Raw genomic sequence first — 22,612 nt, 5'->3', positions numbered from 1 at the left:
TAGTTTTAGCACTCAGCACTCGTGGCTGCTGCTGTTTTACACAGAGTTGCCATCCTACCGGTATCTGGCAGGTCAACCAAACATGTTCTGAAATACCCGCAGACGATACAGACAGGGATCCACTTGTTCACTGCTCCTGTAAAGACATAAGCGTATGCCTTCCCCCATGTTATAAGAAGGAAGTGTCCTTCCACTTATACAAAGCTTGACTCAGACAGGAGTATCTGTTAACCATGTCAGGGGCGGGGGGGTGGGAGCGCCTGGCGGCGGCTGTGGCCCCAGGCATATAGGAGAAAAGAAAACTAAAACCTGAGGTTTAAGACAAAAATAGGGAGGGATCCTTAAAGCCACCGCTACAAGCAAAACAGACCATCACTAAAACCAAAGCAGGATAAGGAAAAAAGGAACAAGACAACCTCCCCCCACCCCTCCCTCTTCCCAGCAGTTGCCCTGTAGTAGATCCTTTTGGCAGCACACTAAGGGCTCTCTTAGTTGTTTTTTGTTTGGTTTTTTTTTTTCATTAGCATTATTAAAGGCAAGCAATTCTAAGAACTTTGCTTTCATGTCATCATCCAGATCAGGGTGAGCCATAATTGCAGTGTGCAACCGATCAATAAATTTCCCATATGGTTCTGTGGGACCTTGCCTTACTGATGTAAAGGCAGGTCCGGACTTTTCATCGTGCACCCTAGCAAGCGCTCTATAAGCCAAATCTTGGCCCAGTTGTAACACTTCGGTAGCAAATTGCGCTTGCCAATCAGATCGTGTGTAGGGTCCCGCTCCCATCAGCATTTGAGTTTGCACCCCGAATAATGGATCACCCTGTTGTCGAGGCGTTGCAGGTGCCCTATCACAAGCAGCCTGCCAGTACTGAAAGAACTGCAGCTGCTGCGACGGTAGCAAAAGCATCGGGACAATCATTCTAATACCATAAGGAGCTAACAACTGTGACAAAAAAAATATGCTGCAACACAGATTGAGTATATGATGATTTTAGCCCATACTGAGTAACTGCACTTTTAGGTTCCTTCAGTATTTTCCAGTCTAATACTTGCCACACACTTCTCCCAGTATTACTGGTCACAACTGGAAATGCCATGGGAAAAGGCTCTCCTTCTATCACGACATCTCAAATCACCCCTTTCCACCACGCTGTTGGATTCGGATCCCCGGCCCCTCCCGCCGGCATCCCTTGCAAAGGTGCAAAAAGACTGATCTCACCCGATGCTCCATTCGGAACGAATAGGTTGGACGCTGGCAGGTCTCGATGTGGCACAGGCGAAGGAGTTGACAAGTTTCCCAGCGACGCTTCTAGGCGAACCTCTAGGGCTTCCAGCCTCTTTAGCGTCTCTTGCAGCTGTGCGTCCTTCAAGCCGGATGAATGTTCATCCCCCTCTTCCTCACGCCGCGGTGGTAGGGAAGAAGGTGGTAACGGGGGATAAACCGGAGCTGTTGGTGCCGGCGAAAAGGCTCGTGACTCTGAGCCTGCACTGGCGCAGCGTGGCGGGGTGCCTGGCGGTGGTGCATCTGATGGTGGTGAAAAGCCTTTGGCAGTTTTTCCCTCTGGTGCCCACATATCTATAGTTATAGGGGCTGTGGCTGCATTTCCTGGAGTCCTTGCTGGGGCTCGAACCCCCCCCACCCTCAGCACGAGCCGGGGCGGCGGCAGGGCTCGTTAAACCCGAGAACAGCATGCTGGTAGCGGACGTGGACCCGTCAGCTGGAGTTAAGGCCGCAAAAGCAGATGTGGCGACTGAATGCTTGGCTTTCATGCTTATCAGTGTTTCGTTAATTAGCCTCCACACGGTGGAGAGTTTGCTCGCCTCCTTTGATCCTTTACTTATTTCATCCCACAGCTCTTTTCCTATCTTTTCCCATGTCGGGAGTTCAAAAGCATCATCAGCTGTGGAGATTGATTCCCTTTTCTTTGCCCACTGCAGCAAAGCTTCTAGGACGGCCGAGTCATACCTCAGTCCTCTCATAGAGAGCATATGCTGGAGGAGCTTAACCACTGCTGACTCCTCTTTGGTCAGTGTGGACCCCATCTCCTCCCCGGCCGCTCGCCTGGCCAAGACGAGATTCCCTCCGTACCTTTTGTACCTTTTTGCGCTACAGCGACTTCCCGAGTGCCGGGGCAGCACTCGCCTTCGACCGGCTTCCGCCCCCTCTTTTCTTCTTTCCTTCTTCGGTTCCATCGGGATGTCCAACACCGATCCGAGGGTCCCTGTTCGGGCGTCACCTGTTGACGCGGAAGTAACGGACCCTGTGGGGTAACGTTAGCAGGGCTGCATGTATGCAGGAGGGGCAGTCTGCAGTGATTCGCGCGCTAGGCGCGGATAGGTCCATGGGCGCAGGGGGCAGGTGCGTCCACGTACGTGGTGGGCACGGATAAGTCCACGGGTGCAGGGGCAGGTGCGTGGCAGGCACGGATAGATTCATGGGCGCAGGGGGCGGGTGCGTTCGCGTGCGTAGCGGGTGTACGGGTATTTAACCCTGTGTTGCGCAGCATTAAATTGAAGGCTTGGCTTGACGGTATCCGTGTGATGCCCTGCTTTCCCCGGAGCGCGGCTCCGGTGTGTGCGGGGAGGTTAGCTGGCAAGACAGCCGGCAGGACACTGCTGACGACCAATATGATCAAGCAAATGGCGATTTATTGTTGATACATCCCGGTTAATATAGCCCTTCTAATTCCGTATCATGCGCAAGCTCTCTACTAATTGGTTGACTATATCATGCACACGCTCCTAGCTAAAATATGATTCGTTAAGTCTCTATGTTCACACGCATGGCTCTCTCCCTCTCTGCCCCTGCTCAGTGTCTTCACATCTTCTCTCCTATGTTTTTTTCTGGTTTCCCCTTCTTAAATACATTAGCACAGAGGCATTATCACGGAAAGTTCCGCTACCAGTTGGCTCGGCCTCGGCCAGCAGCGGGTCCGCCCTAAGCCCGGCCGAGTCCACTGAACACAGGGGAACCACTTCTAGAGCAGCTTGTTCCAGAAGCTGCCACCTTAGCCCCCCCTCACTAAATAAAACCAGAACAAGCTGTTGCTTTCCATCTGTACTATTAGTGTCTTTGGTACACAGTCAACCTCACCTACTTGGCAAAGTTAACTTGCTTTTTTCCTAATCATTGAATCCAAGTGTGTTTGCTCGAAGGGAATCTGCAGTACATCGTTTTGTAAAAAGAAAAAATTATTCAGTGGGCAGATATCTCATAGATGAACCCGTGGCATTCATTGTCATGCATAGGATTGCACTGAGTTCCATGTTAGCTTTATGATCGTCCAGCTGGTCACGCAGCAGTTTCTTCAAACCCTGTTCATAGAAGCAGCACAGGTTTCTGGACAGAGCATTCTTAGCTAGACGACCTCAGGAGAAAAAAGTGACCTTCTTCTGTGAATCAATCTCACCTTTACACTGCAGAAAAATTAACCTTTTAAGTGCTTTTTTTTGTCAACTGCTGAGAAACTATATAAGATTCTGGTACACTTGTTTTATTTTACCTTTTAAGCAGCTCTTAATTACTCTTTCTCACATTAGATGCAAAAGCATTTAGAGTTGATCTAAACCTGTTCCTACTTCAGCTACTCTGTTTCAATTTTTCCCAGTGACAGAGGCCAAGGGGATGAAAAATGCGACTGTGAGGCTCTCTGGAGCAGAGAATAGGGCTGGGACTGAGATGTTGAACTTGTCTAGGAATAGTCCTGTGTCTCTGTAGGTTCTATGGCATATTGCAGCAGCCTCAAACTGCTGGCCCAGAAGGGCCTGAGTTTCCTGGAAACTCTTTTTCTTACCTGCCAGTACCCTCTGGACACCCAGCAAGCCACAGATGTCTGTAAATGGACACCTGGAGTGAACCCTCTCTCTTCACTCTGTTTGAAGAGCATCTGTCAAAGTAAAGAATGAGTCTCTTAGGAAGCTTTGGGGCTGCTCTGCAATAGCTATCTGCAGGCATACTCTTACCTTCTGGAAAGCATTGGGAAACTCCAAGTAGCTTGTTTCTCACTGCAAATTTCTAAAACACCAGCTTTGCAAAAACATGAGATTCCAAGACTTTCTGGGGATTTTTTTTTTTTTTTAAATGGAATTTGTGGTGTTCTGTAAATTGATGGATATGGTTGCCCCACAATATATTAGGAGACATAAGTATAACTAGAATGCACAAAGCAGTAGTGAACTAACTGTGAATGGAAAATCACATGAAACATTAAGTTTATCTAATAAGAATCATAGAATTATAGAATCATTTAGGTTGGAAAAGCCCTTTAAGACCTCAGCCAAGATTGCTGATAAATGATGGAAAGTGGCTTGGTGAACACTTCTGCCAGCCCCCTCAGTAGCATTGGGTAGATCCCATCTGGCCCTACAGACTTACGCGTCTAGATTTGGTAACTAACCAAATGTAAGCTTAGAACGATGACTTAAAACGTGCAACCACTCCTCTGTGAGGTAAGGACACTGAATTCTGGAGGGTTTCCTTGGATGGCATCCTGATCCAAGGCGAGAGTCTCCAATTGAGAGCCGCTACTCCAAGGAACGCTGCCTCAAAGGGGTCTCCCAGCAGACGCCAGTTACAACCCAAGTGAAACCAGGGCTTGTGGTCCGATACGGTCAGGTCAGCCCCATTGGTTAAGGTGGTCTCCTAGGCGTGCTCGTTACCTGGAGACCCCAGCAGCCACTGCGTGGGCTTGGCTAGAACTTTCAAGGGCTTTCCAGGCACACTCACAGAGAGTTGGTTAAAACAAATTCATTTATTTTCATTACAATAAAAATTATATAGTTATTTACAATGTATCAAATAAAGGGCCCACAGGGCCCATCAGTTCTTTCCAGTGGGATGGCTGGTCCCATCCCCTTATACGTGCTAACAGCACTCTCAGCTGCAATGGCATCTTCAGCTGGACCAGGGCAGACTCCCCAAACTCCCGTCACGCTCAGCTCCTCTCGAGCAGCGTCATCTCCACGCCTCGTTTGTCCACATCTGCGGCGCAGACTCCCCAGGCAGTCTCTGCGATCAGCCTGGCCCAGTGTGCGAAACTGTCACCCGGGCCCCGTCCGTCTGAGAGGAAAGCAGGTCCTCAGGGTCACGGGCATGGCTGGAGAAGCCTGGGGCCACCAGCACGTGGGCGCAGAGCTGCAGACCTGGGACGTGCAAATTGTTCTGCTGGGTGGCCTTGCCCTCGGTCTGAAAAGCTGCACCTCGACAGCAGCGCAGCTCTCCGGCCGCGCTGTGCTGCTGGTGAAGGCGGCCTCTGCCTACTCCAGGCTCAGGTAGGACACTGAGCTGCCTTGCTGCACTGCAAAGGTCACCTCAGTGCAGATATTCATCTTGGAGGGGCTTGTCAGCTGGAACCTGCAGGAGTGGGAGGAGGGCAGCACCATGAGCTGGCAGTCGTGCGACTGAGGAAAAAGCAGCCAGGCTGATCTTGTTGCAGATATTAGGAGTAAAAATGAATCATAGAATATAGAAGTGTTAAGAATCTACAGTAATTACAAATTATAACTTTAAAAGAAGGAAACTGCCACTGACACCAATTTGCTGCTAGAAATCCCCTACCCTTTCCATCTCGATCTGGGAATCGAGGCAATAGAGATAAGGGAGATTAATGAGATAATTTTTATTAATTGTAGAACTGTAGCCGCATAGGGAGTGGGACCCTAGAGATCTTATAATAGACATTTGTTAGAAGCTAGCCTAGCGTATCTTTAATACAACGGTAAGTCCCAAACACCCCCAAACCCCACCTGCAGAAATGGGCCCTGAGCCATCACTCTGGAGCCAGGAAAACCAAGGAGCATCGCGACCTGTTCTCAAGACCATATATGGAGATTTCAAGGAGGAGTCTGACCAGCGAATTTGAGGAGGGGGCGTTTTGACGACCACCGAGACCACCAAAAGACCCTCGACTCAAAAGACTGGGCATGCGCCAGTGGGTGGGGAAATGATGTAATGGTTTCTCAGAAAATTTATGTTTATGCCTGTTATTTCTTGGAATTTAATGAATATGTATAATTAATGTGTATTTAACCCGTGCTGTTGATCAAATGGGTGCGCACGCTAGGTGGAGCGATCCCCCGTGCGCCCAGCGCTGCAATAAAGAAGTGCCTGCTTCTGAACTTCTCATTGCTGTTAAGGAGTTTTGTTCCGGATTTCGGTAACAGTTTTGGCGACCCAGGTGGGACACCGCTTCTGAACTTCGACGGATCCGAGGGATCGCGGGACCTCCAGCGCGCACTGAGGGATTCTCGGGGAGAACCTCCGATCCCCGGACCGAAGGGCTCGAAGCAAGACCCCTGGGATTAGGGTAAGGCACTTCTTTTATTTGGAATTTGGATAGCCTGCCCATAAGACGCAGCGAAAGCTTCGCAGGGTTGGGGCTCAGAGGGTACCCGTTTGGTTTGGGAGCCTAGGCGTCTGCCCGTAAGTCATAAGCGAAAGCTATTGCTGGGTTGGACATTTGTGTATCTGGGGACAATTGTCATTTGCATTATTTGGTATCTGGCATTTGATACGTATTTGGTCTCGGAACACGGTAACTGATATATGGAATACGGCATTTGGTTTTTGGAAACACCTGGTACTCTGGTATATATACACGTGTATACTTGCTATACTCGCTGTACTTGCTATACTTGCTATCTTTGCTATCCTCGCTATATTTGCTATATTCGCTATATTCGTTATACTTATTACTTGTTATAATGTCCTTGTTTAAGTTGTTTAAGAGTAAGAGTAATAGTACGGGAAGTCTTAATGAAAAGATACCGAAAACATCACCGTTAGGATGTTTGTTGGCACATTGGAGTGAGCTGCATGATGATTTACGCAGGAGTAAAAGGATTGAATATTGCAATCATTGGTGGCCTTTATATGTCCTAGAAGATCAGGAGAAGTGGCCGGTTAATGGGACTTTGAGCTATAATACTATTTTACAGTTAATGCTGTTCTGTAGAAGAGAGGGTAAATGGAGTGAGGTGCCGTATGTGGATTTGTTCTTTTACTTGAGACAAAGGACAGATTGGCAGAATGAGTGTAAGTTGATAAGTCGAGATAATTTGGTGATGGCATTAACTTCAGAAAATCAGAAAACTAAGAGAACTAAGAGTTGTTGCTCAGCTTGTGATATTGGGAAGAGGTGCATTAGGTGTACGGTGCCAAAAGAGGATGAAATGGAATTAGACTTAGATGTAGCCCCACCGGGAAGGGGGGGAGCGGAGTCTCTCTCCTCACAAGGAAGGAGTGAGTCAGGGCGAATAGAACCGGACAGTACAAGGGAGGAAACTGATGAAATATCAGAGGTAGTAGTTCATACTCCGGTGTCTAGACGAACTTGTCAGCAAACCCAGATGCTGGCTCCCTTAAGGCAAGGAGTGGGAGTAAATGGACCGGTATACGTTAAAACACCATTTTCTATCACAGATCTCATGGCATGGAAACAGGCAGCAGGGGTTTACAGAGAGGACCCAGAAAAGGTAGGGAGAGTGGTTGAAACAATTGTTAGAACTCAGGATCCTGATTGGAATTATTTACAAGTGATACTAGATAATTTGTTGGATAGCACGGAGAAGCAGATGGTTTTAAAGGTTGGAAAAGCACAAGCAGAGGCGACAGGTGTGGGTGGAGCGTTCTCAGGAACACTGGAACAGAATTTTCCTTCGGCAGACCCCCAGTGGGATCCGAATGACCCGGTATATCGGGAAAGGCTAACTCGTTACCAAAAATGGGTACTGTATGGAGTAAAACATGCAATGCCAAAAGCCCTGAATTGGCCTAAATTATATGAAATAAAACAAGACAAAACTGAGTCGCCTTCTGCATTCATGGAAAGATTGAAAGAAGCCTCTAGAAAATATACTGATTTAAAATTGGAAACAGAGGCAGAAGAACAACAATTAGCTTTAATTTTTATGGCACAGTCACAACCTGACATAAGACGAAAGCTCCAAAAATTGGAGGGAGAGGACTCGAGAAGTTTGGTTAAAATGTTAGAAACAGCGTGGAAAGTTTATAATAATAGGGAGAGAGAGGAAGAACAGAGGAAAAGGGTGAGAGACAATAGGCTTATTGCTGTTTTAACAGGGAACGCAGCAGCAGGGAGGGGACGAGTTCGGGGAAAAGGAAATTTTAGAAACTCTGGTACACGAGAATCTAATGCACCTCTAGGAATAAATCAGTGTGCATACTGTAAAGAGAAGGGACACTGGAAAAGGGAATGTCCAAAGCTGCAAGCAAATCAGCAAGGGCTTATGAACATGATGGTTTTAGATGACTGAAGGGGACCGGAGGGGAACCCAGCTGAACCTCTGGTTGTAATTAAGCTGGGAAATGGTAAAGTTGAATTCTTAGTGGATACTGGAGCTGTGTATTCTGTTTTGAATACTTGTAAAGGGAAACTAGGGAATAAAACCGCAACCATAGTTGGAGCGACAGGGAAAGAAGAAAATAGACCATTCCTTCAACCCCTTAGTTTGAAGTTTGGCAATTACACATGAATTTTTGTATGTGCCAGAATGCCCAATACCCTTGCTGGGTCGGGATTTGCTATCTGAATTAAATGCACAAATAGTTTTTGAAGGGGGAGAAATTTTTTTAAAGATACCAGAGTCAAAGGCAGGAGAAATATTAATGATTCAAGAAAAGGTTCAAATTCAGGAAATTCCGAAAGACATTGATGATGCTGTAATGCCTGTAGTTTGGAACACAGAGGTACCTGGAAAGTCTAAAGCAGCACAACCTGTAAAAGTGGACTTAAAAGAGAATGTGAAGCCAGTAAGATTGAAGCAGTACCCAATTAAAACTGAGGGTAAACTGGGGATAAAGAAATTAATTGATAAATTCTTGAAATATGGGATTTTGGAGGAATGTGAATCTGAATAGAATACCCCAATTTTACCTGTGAAAAAGCCATCTGGGGAATACAGATTAGTGCAGGACTTGAGGGCAATAAATCAGATAGTGAAAGATATACACCCTGTGGTAGCCAACCCATACACACTCCTAACAGCTTTAGGAGAGAATTATCAATGGTTTACAGTGCTTGATTTAAAAGACGCTTTCTTTTGCATACCTTTGGAAGAAGAAAGTCGAAAGTTGTTTGCTTTCGAGTGGGAGAATCCCCACACAGGACGAAGAACACAATTGACATGGACCAGATTACCACAAGGATTCAAGAACAGTCCAACAATTTTTGGAAGCCAATTGGCGAAAGAACTGGAGATGTGGAAACAGGATGGCCCTAAACCTGCTCATCTACTTCTACGGTATGTAGACGACATACTGATAGTGACGGAAGAAAGACCAGCGTGCATAAAGGTAACTGTTGACCTTTTAAACTTTCTGGGGCTAAGCGGATACAAAGTTTCCAGGACTAAAGCTCAGATAGCAAAACAAACTGTAATATATCTGGGTTTTGAAATGTCACAAGGGCAAAGACAACTGGGGACAGATCGCAAAGAAGCAATTTGCAGTATTCCGGAGCCAAAGAATACCCACGAGTTGAGAACATTTTTGGGAACGGCTGGGTGGTGTCGGCTGTGGATAATGAACTATGGTTTGCTGGTTAAGCCATTATATGAAGCTCTTAAAGGTCCACCATTCGAATGGGGTCCAGACCAGCGAAGAGCCTTTCGAAGCTTAAAACAAGCTTTGATGGCAGCACCAGCCTTGGGACTTCCGGATTTGACCAAAGACTTCCAGCTGTTTGTATACGAAAGACAACATATCGCCTTGGGAGTGCTGACTCAGAAGGTGGGAAGTTGGAAACGACCAGTGGGATATTTTTCCAAACAACTGGACTTTGTAAGTAAAGGCTGGCCTGCTTGTCTGAGAGCGGTTGCAGCTACTGTGATGCTAATACAGGAGGCTCGAAAATTGACTTTGGGAAGAACGATGGTGGTATATGTACCACACGTGGTGATATCAGTGTTGGAGCAAAAGGGGGGTCATTGGTTATCCCCGAGCAGAATGATAAAATATCAAGTGGTTTTGATGGAACAGGATGATGTAATATTGAAAACCACTAATCTGATTAATCCTGCAGTCTTTTTGAGTTCAGTACAGGAAGAAGGACAACTGGAACACGACTGCCTGGCTACCATTGAATATGTGTATTCCAGTAGGGAGGATCTGAAGGATGTACCTTTGGACGATCCGGACTGGGAATTGTACACTGACGGTAGCAGTTTTGTCGAAAACGGAACTCGCTACGCAGGATATGCGGTAACAACTGAGAAATCTGTTATAGAAGCAAATGCTTTACCCAACACCACCTCAGCTCAGAAAGCAGAACTGGTAGCTTTAACCAAAGCCTTGGAATTAAGCAAAGGGAAGAGAGTGAACATCTGGACTGATTCAAAGTACGCATTTGGTGTGGTACGTGTCCATGGAATTTTGTGGAAAGAGAGAGGATTATTATCCTCGCAAGGATCAGATTTAAAATATAAAGAGGAAATCTTGCATCTGCTGCAAGCAGTCCAAAAACCGACTGCAGTAGCAATCATGCACTGTAAAGCACATCAATCAGGAAGTGCGAAAGAAGCTGTAGGGAACAGGCTAGCAGACAGGACAGCTAAAAATATAGCCAAAAGAAATGCCTGGCAGTTGGCGGTGATTCCTACTAAAACCGTTACACTACCAAAAGAAAGGCCTAAATATTCAGAAGAAGATGAGAAATTAGGAAAATTATTAAATGCTAAGAAAAATCTAGCAGGGCGGTGGGTTACTGCAACAGGCCAAGTAATAATTCCGCCATTGTTGATGAGGGAGATAATACAGACAAAACATAAGGAATGTCACTGGGGAGCAGAGGCATTAGTGCCTTTATTAAGGAGACAAGTACTGTCATTAAAGATGCTAGAGATGGCTAAGATGACAACTGCAAAATGTGAGATATGCTTGCAAAACAATCCAGTAGTAAAGAAAAAGGTTCGAATGGGAAAATTAAAATCAGGAACAGAGCCAGGAGACTATTGGCAAATAGATTTTTCAGAATTGCCTCGACAAAATGGGTATCGGTACATTCTGGTAGGGGTTGATACTTTTACAGGATGGCCAGAAGCCTTTCCTTGTCGCACCAATCAGGCAAAAGAAGTCATTAAATGGTTGCTGCAAGAGATTATCCCGAGATTTGGAGTACCAATTGGAATCTCCTCTGACAGAGGTCCCCATTTTCTTGCAGAGGTGGTCCAAGGTGTTAGCAAAATTCTGGGAATTACCTGGGATTTGCATACACCATGGAGACCACACTCTAGTGGAAAAGTGGAGCGGATGAATCAAACAATGAAAAGGCAAATTAGTAAAATATGTCAAGAAACCAATTTGAAATGGCCCGAAGCGCTCCCATTGGCTCTTTTACGAATTCGGGTTCAACCAAAAAGTGGAACATCAGTTAGTCCCTATGAGCTATTGTATGGGAAACCTTATGAATCTCCAGAGCCAAATTTGAATATGCATTTGAAAGGGAAACAAGATGTCTATACTTATCTGCTTTCTTTAGGGAAAACATTAACCGCACTTTGGAGTGCAGTTCTCTGGAACAGACCTCTGTCTTTGGAGAATCCAGTGCATGATTTCCAACCAGGCGATTATGTCTATGTGAAGACGTGGACTTCTGAACCTCTCCAGGAACGTTGGAAAGGACCCTTTCAAGTACTTTTGACTACTTTCACTGCAGTTAAGATCGCCGAATCTGATGCACGGATTCATTATACCCGAGTAAAGAGGGCTCCAACACCTTGGCAAGTTGTAAATAGGGATCCTAAAACTTTGAAACTAACTCTGAGACATGTCTAATCATAAGTATTATCCTGAAACTCTGGGAAAATGGATTCTAATCTGGGGAGTAATGTTGGTGGGAGTTTGGTCAAAAGTTGTAACTGAGTCACAAACTGAACTGATAAAAGGGACAGGTGACGAACAGGTGATATACCTTCCAAAGAAATCCCAAGAGGAAAATTTGATGGTAGGATTGATCAAGGGATTTGCCAATTTACAGAATCTAACACAAATTACCGCATGTTTACCCATACCTAGAGCAGTCGGTGAGTCCATCCCATGGGGAATTCTAACGATGAATCTGACTAATTTGGAACATGGGGCAGATTGTGAGAAATTAATGAATCCTCCTCCTATTAATGACAGTTTGATGGCAAGAAATATAACTCGATCGATTAAGGAATGGAAATGTGATGCAAAAGAAACAATTAGTTGGGACTCAATATGGACAATGTCCATACTATCTCGATTCCAATATATGGCCAAAACTTCTTGGTGTTTTACTTGGGATGGCTCAATCTTTACAACCGGGCCACTAGCAAATGACAAAGGGACCACATGACGAGAAAAGGAAAGTCAAGTGTCCTGGTGGAAATGTGAGAAAATATACGATTGTAGTACTAAAGACGTAGCAATTCAGGAGATTCCCCCTTTAGCCGCAGCCCTGAAATATGGTTGTCTGTGTAGAGGACTTAGAAATGACCTCCAATTGACAGAAACATTTAAACCAAAAAGGGGAACGTTCTTTAGTTGCAGGAGAGCTACCATTCGAAGCCCAGGACACTTAGTTTGGGCAATGAGTGATGGAACCTGGACGACTCATTTACCTATGGATGGAAAGGTAAAGCAAATTACTTTAAGAATGCCAACATTATGCCCGCTTTGGAAAAAGGCTCCTTTTAAAGGACCCTTAGAAAATTTGAGGATAAAACGAGTAAAAAGATCGGAAGAAGGTGATGATGAATGGAATGAACCCAGTACTGGAGTCAGAATTGGTTGGGCCCTAGAATCCTTGTTAACCCCTTTGGCCATATATAGAAATCGAGAATGGTTATACCAACTAACAGGGCAGGTGGAGAAATTGGCTAATGTGACAAGAAAAGGATTTAGAGATCTAAATCTACAATTACAGACCACTTCCAAAATGACTTTACAGAATAGGATGGCTCTGGATATGCTTTTACTCAAAGAACATGGAGTGTGCGGATACTTAAGAGACAGGATAGATCATTGCTGCATACACATCCCAAATGTGACTCAAGATGAAGAAAAGCTGTGCTTGGAAGGACCCGGAGGCTGACACAGAGACAAGGATGTGTGTGATGCCTGCGTATGTACTCATATTGGACGTATCAAAATCCTTGACAGGTCTAAATTCCTCTCATATACACAAGTGTAGGACGTTTTACAAGGAGCCCATACCCTAGATTTTAGGAAACTGCATAAAAACAATTCCAGAGCCAGACTCTGCGTAAAGCTAGCCCCCGGGCTCTGCAAAGCCAACCACTCTCATCAGCGGCTAACAGATGAGATACTCTTTGGAGAGCCGTGCTGCCCAGACGCCCAGGCAGGACACTGTGACAAGCTTTTCCAGCCGCCGCTGGCCTGCATTCCCACGACTGCAAATGCAGGCAGGTTGGCTTTACTGCTGGGGCTGCATCGGTTTTCTCTTCCTCATGGCAGGAACGCACGCACAGCTCAGCACAAGCCCCCTCATGTCACTTTATGACGAGACGGGGGCAACGACCTTAAGAGCCACACGGCACTGCATGCCTGTTTTCCATCCTCCTACTCTTGCCCAAGACACTCTGCAATCAAAGGGCAACTCTGTCGAGACGAAGTCAAAGAGGGAGGCCCGGGGAAGGCTGAAATTTCAGCCGGGCACCCACCATTCACTCGGCTGCTGCCCCACACGGCCCTGAGTTTAAAGCTTTTCATCCTGTGAGCGTGGTGCCGGGAAGGCTTCTGCATCAGCAGTTGCCAGCCACTGGAAATGCTGGGGGTTCCCCGTGGAAATGGCGGCGGGGGGGTGGGGGGGGGCGATGAGCGACCCCACGGGGACCTACAGCTCGGGGCCGGCCCGGACTCGCTCGCCAGCCCCAGCGCCCCGCGCTCCCGCCCGCTGCGCCCCTCGCGCTCCGCCGCGGCCGTTGCGCCCCCGCGCTCTCCTCGCCTCGCGCCCGCCTGTGGCCGTTACTCCGTTGGCGAACATGGCGGTGCCGACACCGGTCCTGGTGCTGCTCCCCGCCGTTCTCGCCGGTATCGGGCGCACGGCGCCGGGGCAGTGGAGGTCTGGGGGAGGCGGGGGGACCGAGCCGGTCCTGGGGAAGCGGGTCGGTACCGTGCTCCGTCCGGTCCCATCCGCAAGGAAGAGGAAATCTGAAGCGGTACCGGGCACTGGCCGGCTTAGGGGGCGCGGGCGCGGAATCTAGGCCGGTGACGGGCATGAGCCATCCGGCGGCAGGGTGGGGAACCGGCACAGGACGGTGCCGGACACCGGCTGGTCGGGGGGTGCCGGGACCGGTAACGGACACCGGCTGGTCCCGGGAGCGAAGCGGGGGGGGTGGGGCGGGGGGAATCCAAGCGGGACCGTGCGCCGTTAACGCCAGTTGTTCTCTACAGGGCTCCTCTCCTACTCCGACGCCGTTGCCAGCTTCCCGGTGAGTGCAGCCCGCCCCGCCGGCCCCGAGAAGGACGATCCCACCCGGCCTCCGGGCGCAGGGCGGCCCCTTCCCCAGGGCCCCGGGCCTGGCGCCAGGCAGGAGCGTCTGGCCCTGGCTCCAGAGCTGCGGGGCAGAGCAGGGGTCCCGGAGGGGTGGCCTGGCTCCTCCCGAGGAGGAGGGTAACGGCAGGTGAAACCTCCAGAGCCAGGCCGCCCCTCGGGGACCCCTGCTCAGCCCCAGGAGATGCCCAACAGCTGAGAGACCCGGGGCTGTTCCCACCCCCCGCCTGCTGGGGGCAGTAGCACACGTGCCTTGGCGATTCCCACCTCTTACCAGCTCAATCTGTGGTTGCCCTTTGCAAGGACTCGCCGTCCGTCCATCCCTCTGACGTTAAGATGTCAGAAGGAGCTGTGTTTTCTAGCACGCTTATGTCCTGACACCACAGCTGAAGCCATGCTAGGCAGTAGAAGCCAAGCCGCAAGTGATAAATTCCCATAAGAACGTGAAAGATAATGTGGCACTTGATAACGCCGTGCCAACTCCTGTTGAGCGCTCCTTTCTGTGCATAAGTGTGCCAGTATTCTTCAGAAGTTCTCAGATCAGAAGCTGCTGATCTGAAAGGGCCCAAGAGGCCTGTTTCAAACAGATTATCTTAGACTTCTTATGTACCTATCTTCCCCAGCCTGCCTGCCACAAGTATCATGTGTCTGGATGTACAAGGCAGTACCGTCCAGTTTGTGGGACCGATGGAGAGACCTACTCAAACGAGTGTATGCTCTGCCTTTCAAACAGGTAGTCACTTAACTGACATCCTAACTTTCCCTTCCCTATATGCAAGCAAAATATTCACCCACACATCCCAATTAACTGATAGGTTATTGGCTTTGCATCGTTCACACTCTGTTAAACTGCAGTTTTACCAGTGTCTTCTCAACAGTCAATCCCTTGCAACAGCTTTTATCATGGTACCTGTAAACGGCTTAGGTTGGTTTCAGTTAGCTGGGAGTATTGAATATTTGCTTTTGTAGTTCTTAAGGAGAAGCATCTCAGAGGAGTGTTGCCTGTCATGTTCATGCAGTACCATGTTGCCATTAAATAAAATGCTGGACTCTTCCGCACTCCCCATCAGAAAACATGAAAGATCTCACCCAAAATGCAGATTTTATTCCATAATGTTTACATTCAAGATCCAGTCTCCTATATTTCCTTTCACAGAGAACAGTAAGAATGCCAGATGTTAGGAGAAAATACTACTTAGCCATTCAGATTGTTTAAAAATCAAGAAAAGGATCTCCTAATATTTGAGAGAGCGTATTTTATTCTTTAATAATTTAATCATTTTTTAAAACAAATTGAAAACATACAAAAGCAGTACTTAATGAGCATTGTTACCCCCCATTACGATGGACTGGAAACATCTATAGAGCATCCTCCCAGTACAAACTGAGAGGAACTGCTAATGAATTGAATTGGATGGTGAAAGGAATTTATATAAATGAAATAACAGGATTTCTGTTTCCAGCAGAGGGAGGAAGTGGAAGTAGCACAACAGCAGTGACAGGCATTTACAAAATTACAAATAGACAGATCTCAAGAAAGGGAAGTCTGAAATATATTCCTGACTTTGGGCTGAGGGAAAGATTAATTGAGACTAGATAATTTACAAAATTCAAATTGCCAAGACAGAGGAAACATAGGCCAGAATAAGGAAAGTATCAAAGGTATCAAAGAACACATAAAGAAATAATATTTTGAAGAAGGTGTCAAAGTACGTTTAAAGGTATGCAGATCTGCAGAGTTTGGTAGCATTTTCACGAGAATACATCACAAACTATCCAAGCAAATGACAAATTGCAAAGAGAATTGCTAAGCCTACAATCTGGAAAAAAAACCCAGGGAATCAATGTGGGTTTTGTGTGTTGCACAGATTGCACACACAGTATAATCTGTGAAAAGGGGCAAAAAGAGGTGCTGGCATGTTACCTATTAGAAGCCTACCCATCTTTGCTGCCTAGGACGATGTTGGAGTGAGTTACTGAGACTGACTTGTAGACAGCCAGAGGTAAAAAACAGATTAAGCAAAGCCGATACAGATTTGTCAGAAATAATCCAACCAAATCTGTGAGATTTAGTTTTTTTTGGCAAGAGTAGGAACTTTTTTAGCAGAGTAGGAAGCAACAAAAGTGTGGCTCCATGACATGAGTAAAGTATTTTACATAGCTCCCCTTGATGTTCACATAAGAAGACAAATAGTTATTTAGCTGAAATTGTTAAAGAATGAAGTCACAGCACTTTGAAATGCTGTGGTTTAAAAGCAGTGATCAGCGTTTTACAGTCAAACTGGAAAGAGCTATAAAGTGGTATTTCCTTTAGGTGTGGTACATAATTCAGTATTTTTGTAATGAATTGGATATCCAAAACAAGACAATAAAAATTTGCAAAATAGCAAGAGATACAATGATCTGTGCAGGACAGTATCAAAATTCCCAGGGATCTGGAGAAATGGACTGAAATCAGTACAATAGAAGTCAAAGAGAAGTGCTAAGTATCACACATAGAGAGTGCAAATCATTGTTGTGGAAATATAGACAGGAGAGCATCTCAGTGTATTTGATCCTTTCTCAGAGCAGAATGATGGGCTTTGAGATCCAACCTTACATTTCTAGGACGTTTTGATCTTTAGGCATGATCCCTCCATTCCAGATGGGTGCATGGCAGATTCCTGATACAGCACTGCACATAGCACAAAGGGTTCTCCAGGCAAATCTGTTTCTTTTCACTCAATTCCTTAAGTAATCCATGATGGGCCTTACATCTTATTAGTATGAGACATAATGTACATGTTTTCTGTGAAACGTGGGCTTTAATCCAGTTACACACACAAGGTAGATTTTTGTCTTAACCATCTTTTTTGCTAGTATCTTACATGCTCAGAAACATGCATTTTGATCTGAAGGAGCACAAGGTGATCAAATACTATCCTGATTTTTTTTCCTTTAATAATTCAGTAGCTGCCATACTCAGTAGCTTTCTAGTTCAGTCTGGAGTTGTTGTTCTATAGTGTTTGACTTGGCATGAACACAACAAGGATAAAACACTTGGAGCAAAGCTGCAGCACAACCTTGCCCATCCTGGTTCTGCAATGCACCATGTTAACTGTAAGACCAAAGCTGATCTTCATCCCTACCTTTTTTTTTATTATTTTTAAAGCTTAGATCTAACCCATTTTAAAATGGGTGCTAGAATGCAATTCCCATCTCTTCCCCACTTTGTGTCCAGTAGCAGTGACAACAGCTGATCTTAGTTTAAACCTAGTCTGGCAGCACTACAGGCACGTCTTTGGAAACAGATGCAGCAGCTTAAGCTGCCGCTGCAGGGTTTAGTGTAAGGGCTGTCCTTCTGCCAGAACTTTTCCTTACATCTTTACATCTGTTTCACATCCCCTGAGCTTGATTTTTCCTTTCATATTTCTAATCTGCTCCACTACCTTCTGGTTAAAAGATCCTTGATACCACTATTAGTACAGATTGTCCCTGCTTTTGGGTAATTGCAAGCCTCTTGAATTTCATGAGGAGTAAACCAGCTTGATTCTATTAAGATAGGGAAGCAAACTGAAGATCTAGGGCAGTTTGGATTCTATCACTTTCTTTTTGTATCTGTACTTGCTTGGTAAACTGAGATTTGTAACTGGAGCACCCCAAAGTACCATGTATGGGACTTAAAGAAAAAAATCTGATGTTCCCAAACTAAGGGAGACTTGGCTAAAATTTCCTTAAAGAAAATTCCAGCATTCAGAGAACCACACCCTCAAATTTTGGTGAAGCCTGGGATGCAGAGATGCATCAGGGTGCATACTGTTCCCACTGAATTCCCAAGTGAAAGGGGGAAATTTTGTAAGCAGTAGAACTGGTTCCCACTTCAGAGACTGTGACATTTGACTTGCCTAAGTGCTTTGTAATGGACACAGTCCTCATGGCGGGATTTGCCATGTGGTTTGATACTTCTCAGATTTGCAGATGGCTTTATCAGGTTTTTACAAGTAACAAAGCCTGAAGTGAGGCTGTCTCTGGTAAGTTACTTGCTCTGTGTGTATGATTCATAAATCTTTGCATCACAGTTACTTTGCAGTAGTGTTTGCCATAAGTGGTGCAATTAAATGCATCGCTGCATGTAACTGAACCCATAGAAAGACATGAGCGAGTCCTCTTTATGAAATGTCTCTGTTAAATCCAAGTCTAGTGCTTCTCTTCTAAAATATTTTTGTTCTACTTGCAGTGAAAATAAGAAGGATGTCCAGATTTTCAAGAACGGAATATGCCAGCCAACTGTCAAGAAAATGAGACAGATGTAGGCAGTCCAAATGGCAACAATGCCTTGAATGTACTTTCTGTGTAGCCTGTCTTAATAAATAAGTTTGCCTGTTTAAACAAAATACTGTTCCTGTATTAAAAAGTGTTTATAAACATAGCCATAATACACTTATAACTTGAACCGCAATTTATTTTCTCATGCAAGATAGATCATAGGGTAAGAAAGAGATGTCCTGACTGTATACCAGTAGGTCAGTTTTTTGGAGAAGGAAATGAATGGGTACCCGGTGTCACTCCCACAGCAAACCTGGGAGGCCCCAGCACCTCCACTGTGGGCAGTGCTGGCAGCAGCAGCTGCTTGTTGTTCCTGGGAGGATCTGAGATCCTGGGGAGCCACCGGAGGGGTTTCCTGTGGCGGCTAACAAAGCCTGGTGATGGCAGCCTGACGTACCAAGCCTCTGCCCCTGGCTCCCTGCCTGCAGGTTCTGCCAGCCGAGGGCAGTGACCTGGGCACCCTCTGCTCCTGCCCCAAGTAAGGGCTGTTTTGGAGTGCTGGAGGCACGGGCAGGGGGCACGCAACCTTGGCTTCTACCTTTGATCCAAGCCAAGTGGCGCCTGCTCTAGCCTCGGCCCCGGACAATGCCTGTGTCAGGCTTTGCTGGGCAGTGGCAGCACAGGCAGAGATGTACAGCACACTTCATGCCTGATGAACATTTACAGGTCAGTGACTTTGGTTTTGAAAAACAAAAATGCTTCCGTCTTTAAAGGGTTCCTTTAAAGGGTCAAAGCTATCCTTGTCTCCCAGTACATGCCTGCTTTCATCTCTTTCATGCAAAGGCTAATCATTGACGGTGGGATGTCATGTGTGGCACAACAGGAGGGCTGGAAGTTTAGGCTAAAGCTGTCATGTGGAGACAGGAGTATGTGGACAGAAAAGAAAGATAACCGGAGCCTCCCAACAAGGTATCAGTTGTGGAGGGAAAATCAATTTCTCTATTGGTGGCAAATCCATTTGAGAAAGTTCCTGTGTGCTCCCAGCTGTCATTTCCACATCCAGAACTAGAAATTTTTACTTCTTCAAATTGTGCCAAATGCCAAAGCACTTGTGTCCTATGCTATGAATTAGCAAGTGGATGGAAACAATAAGCTGTTTCTGTTTGTATTTCTATTTTGATAACTAATTGTGCTTACAAGGGAACTTTAACAACTCCAGTCCTGTTAGCTGTATAAATGTTCACAAATAAATGACCCTCAGTGCTGTCAACTGGATCCTTCCAGAGCTGAATGTAAAACATAATTGTATCCTTTCCCAAACTAAAAAAAAACCAAAACCCAAAAACCCAGTGTTGTACTGCAATTTGGCATTTATGAACCTCTATAGATCAAAAAGTTGATGTCTCAGAATTTCAGTATGCGATTTAATGCGATTGCCTGCGGTGGTGCTGTTAGAGGTCCATTTTACCTACAGGTGTGGTAGGAAGTTGTCTAGATGGCAGATTGCTAAAGCAGCAAAATTAAGTGGCAAAGAGTGAAAGACAGCCTGTGGGTCTTGCATCAGTGGCTACAGTGGGTCAACACTGATGACTTCCACGTGCTCTAGTTGCCCAAAATTTGAACAACAATCTAATTGTTCCCAAAGTCATCATCCAACTAATGGTTTCACTGCTGGCAACTCTAGCCTTTGCTGCTCAGGGAAGTCACTCAGAAATGAGGTTTTTGAAGCCAGACTGTGTTCCCATGCTTCCTGTTTCCGGAGTGTGTTACTTGGAGGGCAAGGTGATGGGGCAGGCTCAGAGCCCAGTGAAGTACCCAGGTGCTGAGGCCACAGACACACTGAACTGCATCTAGCAGCCCTCTCCATCTTGGTACCCAGAGCTCCCTGGAGTGGGCGGCATTAACTTTTCCACAAAACCAAGTACTTCTTTTCTCTTGAGATTATGTTTCTGTTAAACTTTTTATATTGTTCTTCTTATTGTAATAAATAAACAGAATAATTGAAAGCAGGAGTTGCCCAGAATCTCCTTATTTTTATAAATTTATTTTCATTAGACTTTTATTTTCAGGTGGCTTACTGTTATTCACCCTCCGGGCAAAGTGTTTTTTGGATGGAACAGGTCTGAAAGTTTGTTGCTGTAGCTATGTTGCCCAACTTTCCTTTTGCTCTCTCTTGTTTCATTTTAAATGGTGCTTTATACTTCTTGCTGTTCTTCAAACTGTTTAAACATACATTTCTAGCTGGAGCAAAGAGATGTATTTCTCCTTGCCAGAGAGACTGGTGTAGAGCATTGAGTCATGCCATGCCTGGCTCTGACAGGAATTGATAAAATCCCAGACTCCTTGAAATTAAAAGTTGACTAGTACAGGACAAGTCACGAATGCTTGGTGACCACCATGTTTGATTTATCAGAGACATTAAAATCCATATCTCACTTTGATTGCTCAAAGTGTTGACTGGCATCTACTCATGGCATTTATGAACTATTTAAAATCAGTAACTCAGAAGGATGTTACTGTAACCTTCAGACATCAGTAAACCTTACGACAAGCATTCTCATTAGCTTATTGTATCTGCATGAGGCTCACAAGGGATTATACCAGCTGAACGACAGCTAGTGAAACAGATCGTGAGACAAGGTATGAAAGGATCTCTTTTCTATCTGATGGGCGGATAATATTTTATTTGATTAGGATTTTATGGTATTTTATAGCTCCCCAGGATCAGCACAGTCTTGATCTGACTGGGAGGAGAATGTGCAGCCATCCATCTAGGTCAAATGAAGGTCATAAGATGTCTTATTGGCTTTTGCTAATGAAGGGTAGATATGAATTATTTTGTTCCTGGTTGAGCTACAAGAAGAGCTTTTTTAATGGATTAAATTCCCAACTCTTCCTCCTGTGGAAATATTTTTTAAAATAAAATTGTCCAGGAAATGTAGGTAAAAAAAAATGTTTCCTGGTCTCCACACACTGTTGCCCAGCAGACACTGCAGGTGTGTTTTCTGGGACAGCTGGACTCCAGCTCCCAGCTTAGTTGTGGGCAATTTGGATGTGCTCAGCCCCTTTGCTTCAGTCACTCTTTTGAGGATTTGCAGGTTTTCTCAACCAGAGGCGGTAACAACCCTCCCTGAATTGCTAGCAGAGTCTTTCAGGACTGAGGATCCTGAAGTACTCCTGGGTGTGACAGAAATGTATCAAACCCACCACGATTCCATTGATACATTTAAGGCTTAAAAAATATTGCTGGCTGTTGAAAACCCTTGTCTATGGGAGAGCACCTATCTAAAGCTGCAGAAAGGAGAGGTCTAACAGGGAGCTATGGTCTGAATCCTGTGGGAGACAAGTCAGCATGAAGGCCTTAAATTTGTGGATTTCATCTTGCTCCCTAGGCGGCAGCATTTGCTTTCTTTTAAAGCACTTTTTATTTTGTGATCTCAGTGCGGATGTAAGAAAGACTTCTTATTAATAATCGTTTGTATGCATAAACGTTGTGTTAGGAGCTGTGTCGTAGTTCAGCCTCAGTAGGGGCCAGACTACGCAGTATCTCTCTCACCCCCGCACCCTTCGAGAGAATAGGGAGAGGCAATGTAACAAAAAAGGCTCCAGGTTTCAGATAAGGACAGGGAGAAATCCTTAAAGTCACCATTACGGGCAAAACAGTCTCGACACGGGGAAAACTACTTTTATTGCTAAAAACACCGCAGGATAATGAGACCGAGAACAAGATAACCTGCCCCCACCCCTCCCTCTTCCCGGGCTTCACATTATCTCTACCACCTTCCCCCGCCCCCCGAGCGGCACAGGGGGGAAGAGGGAATGGGGGTTACGTCAGTTCATCAGGCGTTGATACATGCCGCTGCTTTGGCG

General features: G+C 45.8%; 1 protein-coding gene across 1 annotated transcript; it reads left to right on the top strand.

Moving 5' to 3' along the window:
* The first annotated feature begins 13,985 nt into the window (after nucleotides 1-13,985).
* On the top strand, nucleotides 13,986-18,789 carry LOC147600893 (trypsin inhibitor ClTI-1-like). Its single transcript, XM_086747634.1, has 4 exons — nucleotides 13,986-14,034; nucleotides 14,398-14,435; nucleotides 15,121-15,230; nucleotides 18,714-18,789. The coding sequence occupies exons 1-4, from the start codon at nucleotides 13,986-13,988 to the stop codon at nucleotides 18,787-18,789; spliced, it is 273 nt and encodes a 90-aa protein (XP_086603760.1).
* Nucleotides 18,790-22,612: the final 3,823 nt, after the last annotated feature.

The sequence above is a fragment of the Chlamydotis macqueenii genome, chromosome 4 (genome assembly GCF_036417535.1).
Source record: "Chlamydotis macqueenii isolate bChlMac1 chromosome 4, bChlMac1.mat, whole genome shotgun sequence".
Classification (NCBI taxonomy): domain Eukaryota; kingdom Metazoa; phylum Chordata; class Aves; order Otidiformes; family Otididae; genus Chlamydotis; species Chlamydotis macqueenii.
Note: the sequence above shows the minus strand (reverse complement) of the source record. Positions and strands in the feature narration are given on the sequence as shown.